Source organism: Aquarana catesbeiana, linkage group LG01 (genome assembly GCF_042186555.1).
Source record: "Aquarana catesbeiana isolate 2022-GZ linkage group LG01, ASM4218655v1, whole genome shotgun sequence".
In the NCBI taxonomy this organism is placed as follows: Eukaryota; Metazoa; Chordata; class Amphibia; order Anura; family Ranidae; genus Aquarana; species Aquarana catesbeiana.
The window spans coordinates 581,176,509-581,190,650 of NC_133324.1; the positions used below are offsets into that span (position 1 = coordinate 581,176,509).

Below are 14,142 nucleotides of genomic sequence, written 5' to 3' on the forward strand. Positions count from 1 at the left end.
CAGTAAAGATTTGTACTTATGCTGCATTCAGCTCTAAGTCTAACTCTTGGCATCCTCCTTTGGTTGCATGGTTGTTCTGATTGAGCAAGGATGGCATCCATTACTGTGGATGAGTTGGTGGGTACAATTAGTAAAAAATATAATAGTGATTCCCAGGTTTTGTTTTTTTTAATACTTTTGGCTTGGTAAAAAATTTTGGGGCCTTGGGTATTGCTTTCCTAGACTGCATTTAGAATACCGGTTTTAATTAATTAGCTTGGCTGTGCTGTATGTGATTATTTTAATATGTTCATTCATGTATGCAAAACTGCATATTATAATTTTTTCGGTACAAGATTCTGTGCCATACATATAACCTAGATTAAATTCTTCTGATGAATAACATTCCGACTTCGTATTATACATGTTAAATTGCTGTCTCTTTTCTAATGCATAATGATCTCCATATGTATACTTAACTGTCTTCTAATACTGTACTGTACTTTACGTCCCTATAAAAAATACAAATCAATATGTAATTGATCCCTATAATAAAAAAAAAAGAAAAAAAAAGAAAAATCAATATGTAATCCCTATAAGAAAAATTAAAAAAAAATTAAGGTTGGTCCTTGGTGGAAAGTAGATTGACTTACCAAAAAAACAAAAAAAAAAATATTTCTTCATTTATAGACACTGAGCTGTATAGAGTCCTATACAATGTGTTACGCTGCCATCTACAGCGTATGCTCAAAAAAAGAGGCCAGCCCATAAAGGCTCAAAAAAATTCCCACCCCTACACAGTATGCTCAGTTTTGCTTAGTGTCCTGTTTCTTTCCAGATCTGCTGTGTTAAGACTATTATTGTAGTATTTTTCTTCAGTCCAGAAGTTTGCACAATCTGCTGATCCGTAGTCCTATGCTAGAGGGTTTTGGGCTACTGCAGTCTGGGCAAGGATGTCTTGCACAGGGACACTGAGAAACATAACATAACTGAGATAGAAAACAGTATTCCTACTGCAGATGCGTTTTTACTCCTTGTGATCTTTGCTGCAAATATTTATTTATTTCTAAACATAGATTTTCTACGTTGAATATCTAACTTTTGAATGGCCACACACCACCATGATATTATAAATTCTTTTTCTCCAAAGATTTTGAATTGATTTCTACTATTTTCTAATCCTTAATCCTCCCTTACTATTTCTATTTCTTTAACACTATTCTATAAAAGGCTGAGAAAGACTCTGACCAGGCTGTAGAGAGTGATGAGGAAGGAAGTGAACCTACTGAAGAGCTGAGCTTGGGGGAGGTACTGTATTTATTTCATGCTTTTTTTGTCACTTTCCAGCAAGCTGAATTTTCACAGTAAGTTCATTTCCAAGTGTTAATCTGACGTGAAATACCAAACTAGCACTGCTTATTGTCTCAAATAGTTTGCTGGTGGTTTAGTTAATAAATATAGATGTTGCTTTCGTGTTGCCATACACTATTTAAGGTAATAAAAGCTTTATTCCTTTTAAAATTGCATGCAGTATAACAGTGTGTTTTGTCTTTTTACATTCTCTTAGAACCTCACTGTCGGTAAAGCAGATGTTGGGGACACCGTTCCATCTGGTGAGACCTTCAATATATCCGTGAGCGGAGGTAATGTTATCACTCTTATTCTCAAACAGGATCCATTTGGAATAAAGGGGCTTTATAAATCTTAGATTATACTAAAACCTTCATATAGTAACTTGTATAAACAACAAAAACACAAAGAGGGTGTAAAAAGGCCTAGTGCATTATCTTCGGTATTTTATTAAAGGATAGAAGAATACATATTCTACTCGCAAGCAAAGAAGGATGGATAGCATAACTTAAAACACAGAATCCAGAAGTTAATTTCCCAACCTCATTGAATTGTGTGGATGACGATATCAGCTTACGTGTTTCGGGGCTTTGGTCCCCTTCCTCAGAACTAAGATTTTTAATAAAATCCTGAAGATAATGCACTAGGAGTGTTTGTGCCCTTTTTGTTGTTTATACGGTGCTGGATTCCCCAGAGAGCTGCACCTCTTGAACCTTCCAGCCTGAGTTGCATCAAGGTCACTGTGCTTGTTTTCAGGGTCCTTTCACACTGGGGCGGTTTGCAGGCACTATTGCGCTAATTATATCGCCTGCAAACCGAACCGAAAGTGCCGCTGCTTTAATTCCAGTGTGAAAGCCCCAAGGGCTTTCACACTGGAGCGGTGCGCTAGCAGGACGGGAAAGAAAGTCCTGCTAGCAGCATCTTTGGAGCGATGAAGGAGCGGAGTGTATACCGCTCCTTCACCGCTCCTGCCCATTGAAATGAATGGGACGGCGCGGCTATACCGCCAGCAAAGCTGCTCTGCAGAGGCGCTTTGTGGTGGTTTTAACCCTTTCTCGGCCGCTAGCAGGGGGGTAAAACCGCCCCACTAGCGGCCGAATACAGACGGTAAAGCGCCACTTACAATAGCAGCGCTTTACCGTCGACAACGCCCCCGCCCCAGTGTGAAAGGGGCCTTAATGACTGGCATCCCTACGGCTTCTGAATGCTGAAGTGTCAAGTTTGCATTATTTGAGTATATAGTAACTTGTGTTCTATAGTATAGTCTCTTTTTGAACAGCGGGGGGGGGGGCTCAGTGTCACTTCAGTTCCTTGGCAAATTCTGCCAGTTCAGTCTTAATGGTGTACTTATAAAATCATATCTTAACTGCACAAGCAATAATCAGTTTCACCAGTAAGTAGCACTGCAGCTGTATTTGGAGTTTGGACTTTTGATGATTTGTACTATTACAATTTTGATTCTGAATTAGATGAACAGATTATGTTGTCTTTACCTTTGCTGAGACGTTTCATTGTAATTTCAGATGTAGACGGACTCATCACTCAAGCTTTGTTAATGGGTAACTTTGAAAGTGCAGTTGATCTCTGCCTGCACGATAACCGCATGGCGGATGCTATAATACTGGCTATTGCTGGTGGCCCTGATCTGCTAGCTAGAACACAAAAGAAGTACTTTGCTAGAACACAAAGCAAAATAACCAGGGTATGTATTATACATGTTGTGAAAAGTTAGGGAATTTTGGTAGTGCCAAACAGTGAGTTTACTACATTCCAGAAGTATGTTTTAGGGCTTTTCGTGCCCATTTTTAATTAAAAGTAAAACAAAAGTTCACATGGAAGTCTTCCCACATAGTGGGTTCTCACTGTCCATACAATAAGGAAAAATAACATACAGCCTTGTGGCTCTTTAGGCAGCTTTACTGCTCTATTTAGTAAGCTTGGTCTTCCTGACCATCAAACACATCCAGTGCTTGCACACACACGCCGTACCTCCGCTCTGTGTCTTGTCTGCAGCATCCCAGCTGCTCCCTTCACACACTGACCCCCTTGGGAGGGTGGGGCCCTGAGATGCAACCCTGGCTCTAAGATGAATGCAGTAAACACTTGAGCCATTAGTGTGCTTGCCACCCAGAAAACATATCACAGACCGCCATATTAAACCGTAGCATGGGCTCACCCTGCCACTATGTATACTGTTCAAAGTACAGTTATGCAAGTAGCCAGTTACAAATGGCACTGTTTCCTGGTGGCTTTTAACATCCCTCTGATCCACATCCTGCCTTGTATAGTGGCATTTTCTGTGTGCCTGTGTTCTCTTTGCGCCAAGTTAATTTCATCACAGGTGGATTTTAGCTGATAATGCTCATAAAAAATCATCTGGGGTTATTCACAGACAGAACACAATACAGCCACGCTGTTCAGTAAAGCCAAACCGAAATACAAAATCATAGACCACTCTGAGTTGCACTGAACACCAAAACTTAAATGTTAAAAACAACTTACCGTTATAAACCAAAGTGCACAGCTGGCCTGTCAAGTTTTAATAGGTGAAACAGTCACTGTCATGACGGCCGTGCCAAGCCCATCTGTTGACAACATAAAAGTGGAGCCACAATGGAGGCAGTTCCGAACCAACCAGGAGACATGCCATATGTTCATGATCTCCAGGAACAATGCACAGAAGACTGCTGATCAGAGGCACAGAGCATTTAAATGGTGATGCAAATGTTGCACTCCTCTTCCCGTTATCAGTAGAAATGGGAAGAAGAAACGATAAGCAAAAACAACTTTGCTGCTATGGCAGCCTATTATTATATCCTTGACCAGATCATTAAAGAATAAAAAAAACATGCAGCATGGACACATTCCAAACGCAGTAATAAAAAACAGTAATCCATGGCAACCAATTGGATTTCAGATCGATCAAAGAAAATATCTACGTTTTTTTTTTATCCTCTACTTTCTATAGGTTGCATTTTAAATCATTGCTGGCAAGAATGTGTTTGATTGCTCAACAGATTATATTATCTTTACCTGCTGCTTACAAAATATTAACTTCTATTTTTCAGTTATTTGAGTGTTGTATGTCATTTCTTTTGTGGTGACATATTTTAACCTTTATTTCCCCTAGCTGATAACTGCCGTAGTTACCAAGAACTGGAGTGATATTGTGCAGTCATGTGATCTCAAAAACTGGAGAGAGGCTTTGGCTGCAGTTCTAACCTATGCGAGACCTGAAGAATTTGCCTCTTTATGCGGTATGGAATATTAATAACTGTTTATTCATGTTTTATCCCTATTAAATTTAAAGTGTAACTGTAGTTTTAAAGGAAACCTGTTGTGGATTTTGATCAATTTATTTTTTTATTTCTAAGCTGATATATTATATCATTATTTGTAGTGAATGCAATTTTTATATCTTAATTTTATGCTAAAAGGCACAGGCGGAATTTTTGTAGACTTTGGGTTCTAGGATAGGTGATGGAACACTGGCAAAGCTTTTGGACATACCCCTTTTCAACTTGGGGGAAGGTGGTGAGTGGGGATCATTCTTTTGAGCCGGCCATAGACAGGCCAAATCTTGGCAAGTTCAGCAGGGATCTGCTGGGTTTCAAACCAGGCTGTTTGTATCCAAGTTGATTGATCGATCAACTTTGGGTACAACCAGCCTGTTGGATTTTCCATGCAATTATTGCCAGCGGCTATAGGTGCTAGCAATAATTATTGTGTGTTTTCCTGGCGGGGATGGCTCCACCATCCCCCCCCTTCCTTGACAGGAGAACGCAATAGCTTTGTGGTTGCAGTAAAGAAAATCACACTGACTATGCCCAGCTTTAAAGCCCTGTGTGTAAATTGAGGTCCTGGTATTTAAGTACATACAGTAACAGTAAACTAAATCGACCAGACTGCAAAATATGTTTGAGTTCTAGTTTGATAAAGCATATTTTACTAAACCTTGTGACAAGTGCAATTCGTTAGGTTTTCCTTTTTGTCTATTACAAACCTTTCTTTTTATGAGTCATTGATTGGTTAAGGTAGGCTGCTCTAATGCTAGTGATGTGCAGTAGAACTTAATTTAATTAGCCTTAGTCAAATCCCACCAAAAAGTACATATCTGTGTAGCAACAGTAGATTAGCCCAGTCAGCTGAATCCTGAGAATCTTATTGCCTTCTTTAGAAACAGCCAGTTTAATGTGCTGTCAGGATTTGACTCTTACTGTTTTACCTGCAGATCTTTTGGGCTCACGACTTGAGAAAGAGGGTGATGTTTCTGTCCAGGCACAAGCTTGTCTGTGCTACATCTGTGCTGGAAATGTAGAAAAACTAGTCGCCTGCTGGACCAGGGCCCAAGATGGTGCAAGTCCTCTTTCTCTGCAGGTGGGTGGAGGTGTTGTCATTGACGTACATAACTTTTTTTTTTTTTTATCTGTAAATATTTTTTAGAACCATCTTTTTTTTTTTTTTCCTCATGTTATCAGGATCTTATAGAAAAGGTGGTCATCCTACGCAAATCTGTGCAGATCATGCAGGCTGTGGACACCCAAGATGTTGGCGTTCTGTTGGCCGAGAAGATGAGTCAGTATGCCAACCTGCTGGCAGCTCAAGGCAGCCTTGCTGCTGCTATGGCATTTTTACCCAACAACACAAACCAGGTGAGATATTTTTGTAATGATGTGTTCAGGCACAAAGTATGTTGCTGTTGGAGGCATAAGGAGTAGTCATGTCGGACTGATGTTTTGCGGAGTAGTAAGCCTTCTGATTTCTCTTTTCTGCGCCAGCTTAATGTTGTGCAGTTGCGGGACAGACTATCACGAGCACAAGGGGAAGGTGGCACATCCACCCCTGGAAATGTTGCACCCCATGGAGGACCAGCTACGTTACCACATCGCATGACAACACATGCAAAACCTGCAGCAGACAACCAGTACTACCCACAGGTAACAATTTAAAATGCCCTGTTGATTTAGAAAAAGGATTGAATTAGTCTGTGAATGCTTAACAAACAAGTTATTAAAAAATAGACTTGTAACTTATTTCCTACATTATGTTTCTGCATTAGCATGTTCTGAGTGCTCCGTACTGCTGACCGTACATTTGGGTTGTTTGTTTAATGTTTGAAGCACTCCAGTTAATGCATGATAAAAATCAGATATATACACACAGGTCATGGTTGTGACAGCTGCACTTACTGTGAAAGAGTGTAAACCAACCCGCCTTGTTTCCTCCCAAGGGTATTAGAGTTCTGAACAGTGATTACCTAACAAAGTACTGTCTTTGGAATATGTATCTCCTAATCTTTTGGAGACTTGAAATCTAATCAGTAACAAACATTTTAGACCAAACCAATGCCACTGGACCCAAAAAATGTCCCCTGCAAATCTGGACTTTCTGGCGATTGGTATTCACATAAGCTGAGGTAGGTGCGATACTATGCAATATTTGAGCCTGGTAAAAGGCTTCTTAAAGTGGTTGTAAATCTCAGACATGAGATATGAGCAAAGCATATCCTTCTATAGTGTGTACTTGTCTCAATTAAAAGCACTAAGTGTCATTTCTGTCTGCTGCTTCATTCCTCTAGCAGCATAAGCCACTTGTAACAATTTTTCCTGACATCAATGGAAAAATGGTGACGGGAGGGAGCTCCAGCAGATTGACAACCTCAGCTTTGTTCCTGTGTGCTGTGTGAAGGGGTGTGTCTCTTTTCTCCAATGATCTTTCAGACCTCCCCTCACTGAGCTCTACAGAGTGCAACTTCAGATCTCTGCCCCCTTTTTTATGAACTCTCAAACAAGCTAATACATTCAGCACGGTTGTAGAGAGGAGAAGACTGCAGATAAACAGGTACAACTTATGTAGGAGGCTTTGTTTTATCTCTGTGTATTACCAGAGGATAGTCAATTCACTGGGTATATGTAAGGGTTTACAACCACTTTAAGCGCCAACTGCTGGGATGTGAGAGGAGTAATGCCTGCACTCCCTATACCATTAAAGGGATGCACTGGCAGCAATGACAGGGGGAAGTATTATTATCCCCAGGGAAATGCCCACTATTTAAGTTATAGGTCTTTAGAACATGTCTATTAGTTATATTGCCTTTGAGTGATGAGCAATGTAAAATCACAAGAGTAAATAATGACCTCATCAGAGAGACGCTTGGAACTGAAGTGCTCCTAAAAATGTAAACAGCCCGAAGATTTTACTATCCTGTTTTGAGTTGGCACTAAAGGAAATGGTTACTGTTTTTGTATATATTTTAATTTGTATGGTTATGGCTAAAAAATGTACCCCTATCTCCCCTTGAGGGACATAGGTGGATGGTAATTAAGCAAAGTAAGCTTTTCCCTGCTGTCTAGGATGGTCAAATTCAAGAAATCTATAGGGCCACCCGCTAGGAGAATGTAGCGCTCCTTCTCTGTTATTTATTTCAATTGATTGAGAGCATACTAGTGGTCTTTCTGCAACAATCTTTTATTTGGCATTGACTAACCATCAGTGTTCCAGTTGGCAGAGGCCTCCCCTGTTCATGTCAAGACAGTTTATCTGGGATTTCTTGCTGAGTTTCCTTTCTAGAGACTAACCGTTGTGACTGGTGGCGGGTTATACGATGTGTGAACCTTCTTCCTCATATCTGTACGTGAGTGCATCTCTTTACAAAGGCTGATCATTAAAGTGTTACTAAATACAGTAATATGAAAATAGTTCATATCCCCCCCACCACCACCACCACCACCACCACCACCACCACCACTATATGGGTTATATGCCACCTATAGGTGGATGAACACTGGCAGATAGTCAAACAGGAAGTCCATCCCTATATAAGTTTTTTCGCCAGTGTTTGTAAGGTGGTGGTCAGTAATGTGATACATGTGCTCTTGGAGGTCTGGACGGTTCTATTTAGGATCTTGGACTTCATTCGGATCCATTTGAAAAAGCTATCAGCCAAAATGGATGGTACCTGAGCCTCATCGGAAGGATAGTAGATTCCTCAAGGTTTTGCCTGTAATGCTGCCTTATGGCGCTGGACCGTGCGTAATGGAACCCTATGCAGTGTTTGTTCTGACCAAGGTGCTTTCCTGCAGGATGCTATACAGGTCCAGGGGAGTGGACCCCACATTAAGGGTGACCCAGTCCCTGAAAGTCTTTTATGACAAAACTTGATGGGTGAAGATTGGACTCCTGTTATGTTCAGAGTTCTGCAGCAGGAATGGCAAGTCTGCATCTTTGCAATTTCTCTTTAAAAAAAAAAAGGGAGAGATCTGACTGTCTGTTCTCCCAGTGGCCACTGGGGGCAGTGTGCTGTTTAATCATGCAAGCTCGCTCAGTATGGCCTATTTTTATATAGGCAGGAAGTGGAAGGGCGGCCATGTTGCCATGAGGTCCACAGCTTCAGCAGGGTCTCTTGAGACATAACACCAGCCCGTGGATACTAGTGAAGTGTGAGTACTTACTATGAGAGATGATCTGTGTGGCCAGACAAGTCATGATTATATACGGCTTAATCCAGGGGGTCTGTACAACTGTAAGTCGATAAACCCCTAGCAGTACACTTTAAAGTGTTAGGTCTCCAGAATACTGTGCATTTGGCACAAAAATTGTATGGGGCCTGGTGCAGTTGAACAGGTGCATACTTGCAAAACTTCAGAATAATGTGCATTTGGTCTGCAGGAGCAGGAAAAGGCTGCATGACATGCATATGTGCTAAACTAGTAAAAACTAGTATGGAGCCAAAGTGCAGTTGGGCAGGTGCAGCATAGTATACATGCGTGCAAACTTGTTGCCTAAACGCTTGCTTGAATAAACACATGTTTTGCATAGATGTTGCATGCATGCATACATGTTTCATAAGCACATGTTTAAAAGAACATGGGCATCGGTGCACTTGAAGGAGTTGTGTCTCCAGAATACCCGAAACCGATACCTTCTGGCAAATGCCTGGTATCAGTGCAAGCCTACTTTATTGTTCTTGTCTTCCTGCTGAAGCGGACTGTTGACCCGTGAAACGCGTTGAAGTTACAGCAAGCTATTTATCCCCTAATTCTGACGCGAAGGATGGGCAGAACATGTGATATAGGATACAGATATGTTTGTATGAGATTACTTTTATGTATTATCTAAGATTTTTTATTCAACAGTAACATTTTTAAATTTGTACAAATAAAAATTTGATATTTTTTATCTTACCTTTTTATGTTACTGATAAACTCCTGATATCCGTAGTTAGATGTTTTCTTCTGTGCTTCTACTTGGCTTGTGGTACCGGATAACAATATTGTCCAATATTTGTTTCCTTTTTTGGATTCCTTCCTCCAATACGTTGATTAGTTCATGTGTGAATTTTGACTCTGTTCTAAAGACTCCCACCTTATATTTTGTATAATTTGTCTGTCTGGACTGAACCATTGCTCTGCCAGTTCAGCTAAGGTGTTTTCTGTAGGGAAACCCTCTGTTTTATTGTCACTTTTGGAACTGCATTTTTTTTACTCTCGGCAGCAGGGCATTCTTTCTGGCCTGCCATGTTAACTTTTATTCTGTTTATTGGTCTTGGCTGGGACTCATGGCCGCAGTTTATTTTTGCCTTACTGTGTACCAGTGCGGGTATGCGCCATTAGCGGGCTCACACTGCTCTTTCAACAGCACCGCTGATTATTTGACAGGGTGTCTTCAGCATGTAAAGATTAGATTGTTGTGCTGATGTGCACTTGCATATATCTTTATTATTTAGCTTGATGATCTGTGCTTCTGTCTCAGCTAACCTCCAGTTGGCAGCCTCAAGTATAACATCATATCTAAGTTATAATATCTGGGCCAATTAATACAGTGGCAGTTGCCTGTAGCTACCAAATTCCAACTAAGTTAGGTTTTAACTGCTTTTCTCCCCACATGCAGCCCAGCAGCCTTTCTGTTGTTGAGCATGCAGCACCGGGACAGTAGTTGCACCCCTGGTGACATTATGCAGATTTAGCTTCTGTTGATTACCCCTGTTACACCTTACGGCTTTGGTCTGTAAGTATTCTTGAGGGATTTTTGTAGTTCTTTCTTCTTTAAGGTACAAAACATTCAGATTTCTGCACCACTCAGGCATCATAAGAAAGGGTGGTTGCCCTGTGACTACAGGTGATCCATCTACTGAGGACAAAACTCTTGTGTTTCTTAGCCAAACATTAGGTCCTTCCTTTTTTTTTTTTTTTTTCTTCAACCACAGGTTGAAGGACAGACTTGCTTGATTCTCGCATCAACACAGTCACAGTCGGTGGAGGTTTCTCTGGTGTCAGAATTCAATGATTACTGCTGCTGGCTATAGCCAGCTGGAAAAAGAACAGAGCGCGCAAACAGAAACACCTGTATATAAATATACAAAAATTATGTGCAGAACACTACAAGTGGACTGCTGATTTGCCGGTAGGCTAATGCACAGGCGCTTTTGATCTCTATGATATGAGATCCAACGAATCTGGTAAGCAGTTTGCATTATTACATCTTACATCAGACTGTCGGATTGAAGATTAGATGCTTCTTTGAAATTTAGAGAACAACATATGGACCTTTTTTGCTTTGTCCTTAATAATAATTTTTCATACATTATATGGACTTCCTCACATATATTTTAACATCATTTTTTCACATTGAATGAAGCTCTCGATATATACATATTTTTTTGATGTAATTTAACACATGTAATACTGAGTTTTTATTATTTTGTTTGCACATAATTTTTGTATTTTTATTACAGGTGTTTCTGTTTGCGCGCTCTTTTCTTTTTCCATTTGTCTCCAGCTTTTAGTATTTAAGCTATTAGAGCTGCTGCATTCAGTTACACTAACACGTTTATATACACATTTTTGTGGTTAGAGCAAATAATCCTCCATCCTTGGCTATAGTCAGCTGCAGTAATGGTACGAAAAAAAAAACAAGAGGCTGGTTGTACTTAAGCTGATCGATCGACCCAAATCAGCACAACCAGCCTGCCCATAAATGGATCAAAATTCAGCTGGGTTCTCTGAACAGGTCGAAGCTTGATCCGTCTTTGGCTGGCTTTACAGGTCTCAAATAAGGACAGTCTAATGCTGGTTACACATGAGAAGGTTTTTTTTACCTTCAACCCAGCGGGCTGAATGGAAAAAAAAAAAAATACAGATTGCCGTACTAACACATTCAATTTTAGTGCCGTGATCTCCCCACTGAGTTATTGTGTTCAGAAGACAGGAGGTCCATGTATACGGCTCCTCGGTCATGAGACCGGCTTCTGTCGGATGAGCTGCTGTACACAGGGGCTAAACTGTTTTTAGCCTGTATGTACCCAGCCTAAATCGATGTCCTTCCCAGGCACATTTTTTTAATCTTGCCATATTTTATGCAATTTTCTTTCCTTCAACCATGGGTTAAAGGAAAGAAAATGGCTTGATTCTATCAACACATCAGTGTTGATAAGGGAATCCTTCTTGCTGCGCTGTTGTATTCTGACAGTGGGAAGTTTTCCCGCTATCGCAATACGATTACTGCTGGCGGCAGTAATCATACGAAAAAAAAACAGACTGGTTTTACTGAAGTCAATCGATAAATTTGAATTTGGATAAAAAAAAATTTCAATTTTTTTTACATTTTTTTTTTCTCTCTGTGTCCCAGATCTGATTGGCTGTGACCTGGTTTTCTTATATGTATTTTATGTATTTTCTCTATGATCTGTAAAGTCATTATGCCTATCTTAGCAGGCACAATGACTTTACAGGCTTTGGTCAAAAGGTTCTGCAAGTAGGTTGTTTAGTGCCCGTGGTTTTTCTTTTGTCTGGGGTTTGGCTTTTTGGACTGGTTTGCCTATTTTGTTTTGTTGTGCCCATCCCTTGGTTTTGACTGCTTTTGGTTGACGTTGCTTAATTACCATCAAGTTGTGTCCCTCAATAGAAAATATAGGAGAAAATAGGAATTTTTTTTAGTCATCCCTTTCTTGGAACCCATTGAGAGACACTGCTCATTTTTGCTCATATGCTTTTTTCTTTTTGACTGCTTACTTGGGAGGTGGGGGAGGGGTTATATCCTGATCGCTGTCCTTCATTCTTGCGCCTAATGTCCATTTCACCTGTAGGCAGCAGTAACACCATCAAGTTTGTTCCACAATGAACTCCTAGAAAGGGATATTATAGCGAGTGCAAAAATCCCAATTTTCCTTGAATGTACCAGCAGTGACTTCTTTCTCACTCTATCTCCCTCCCTTCTCTTTAAAAGGACCCCCTGCTTATTTCCAATAGAGACTGAGCTGAAACAGCTATTGTTTTGCATTCTGTTTTTAAAACTGATACTGCGTTTTGAACCATATGGGTGTATCAATGCTGTATCCACATAGGTAAGTATGTACTGTACTTTTTTTTTTTTTTTTTTGTAATCCTGCGCTTCTCCTGTAAAACAGGCCTCCACACCACTTGCCCATAAAACGCCTCTGAAAACCAAAACGATCCACCGCAGATCACTTTTCTGAGGGATGGCAAGGTCTCATAAACCTAACCTTACAGACAAACCATTAAAGCTTCCCTTTAAAATGGCTTTCAGGCTTGGTTCACATTGGTGTGAGGGGGGAACCCAATCGCACCTGACTTGCAGGCAGTTCCCACTGCCTTATGCGAACCGCTGGGAGTGTCAATACAAAGTTAATGACACCCCCAGATCGGTTCGCATATCGCAGTGCGAACTGTCAGTTTGGACAGGAATCGTATTGCATGGATTTTGAACACCCATGCGAGCCGATACTGGTGCGGACCAAAAAAAGGGTCCTGCGAGATTTTGGTCTAAATGCAATGGAAATTCAGCCATTCAAATCTGTATGGCTGAATTCGCATCCCACAGACAACACATTTGCACAGCAGTGTGATGCGAATCACATGCAATGTCGCACATCACAGCAGTGTGAACCCAGCCTCAGGGTTAACACTTTACTAAAGTGTATATCTACTAGCAGAAGCCACAGGTAAGGATTATATTTCTTAATTTACTGTGTCTCCATCATTGTCTAAACTCACATAGTTAATCTCTGTATATGTCTACCAGCATCAGTCTGTTTTGTGTATGTTGGGAACCTGATATTTCTGATGGATATTCATGACAGAGATTCAGGATTACATGTCAATCTCTTTCTCCCTTAACAATGGAAATGAAAACCTATTGCACGTATCCCAGGAGAAATTTAGTTCTCATCTCTTAGTTTGTCCAGTGATTTGTTATTTCTTTGTTTACTTCAGGCTAGAATTGCCCCTACTGTCACTTCCTGGAGTAACAAAAACCCTACTGCCCTTGCCAGCTTTCCACCTGCTGCCTTCTCCTCCTTTGACACACAGGTATTACATTGTGGTCTTCCACAGATTTGATGCTTTCTTCCCTTTTGCACACTTTTTTTTTGGTTGACCTATCCTGTTTTGATCTTCACTGTGCATGTGTTGATCCCTTGCACAGTGCAGTGTGTCCAAATCTTCATGTTACTCACTCTACAGAACATTATATAGCATGTTTGGGCAAGAGAGATGCCCATAGAGTTTATATACAGTTTGTCTTTGTGTATTGCTGCTTCACCTGGATGCTCACTGCTTAGGGGTGTTATTTTTTACCTGCGCTCTGAAGATGGCTTTATGACAAGACCCCGCTTGGATACTATGCTGCAATATTTTTTTTTTTTTTTACAACACTTAATAGCACGTCTGCTCTCCTTCAGAAGAGTGCATGATTGGGGTATCGTACAAAGAAAATCAAAATGGATTGAAAGCTCCTGGCAAATTAAACGTTTGTATTTAATATAATGTAATAATTATGAGTAAGATATGCATTTGT

The 14,142-nt window shown here is 40.5% G+C and overlaps 1 protein-coding gene across 7 annotated transcripts in view; it reads left to right on the forward strand.

Annotated features, from left to right (window-relative positions):
- Window positions 1-14,142, forward strand: part of SEC31A (SEC31 homolog A, COPII coat complex component) — a 119,960-nt gene that overhangs the window by 66,341 nt on the left and 39,477 nt on the right. For 5 of the 7 annotated variants that reach the window (XM_073597855.1, XM_073597856.1, XM_073597861.1 and 2 more), the window contains exons 14-21: window positions 1,210-1,287; window positions 1,547-1,622; window positions 2,853-3,031; window positions 4,460-4,586; window positions 5,561-5,706; window positions 5,808-5,981; window positions 6,108-6,266; window positions 13,560-13,655. In XM_073597855.1, the coding sequence (XP_073453956.1) occupies window positions 1,210-1,287; window positions 1,547-1,622; window positions 2,853-3,031; window positions 4,460-4,586; window positions 5,561-5,706; window positions 5,808-5,981; window positions 6,108-6,266; window positions 13,560-13,655 (1,035 nt within the window). The remainder of the gene's footprint in view (window positions 1-1,209; window positions 1,288-1,546; window positions 1,623-2,852; window positions 3,032-4,459; window positions 4,587-5,560; window positions 5,707-5,807; window positions 5,982-6,107; window positions 6,267-13,559; window positions 13,656-14,142) is intronic. The other 2 variants (XM_073597858.1, XM_073597859.1) reach the window with 2 other exon arrangements.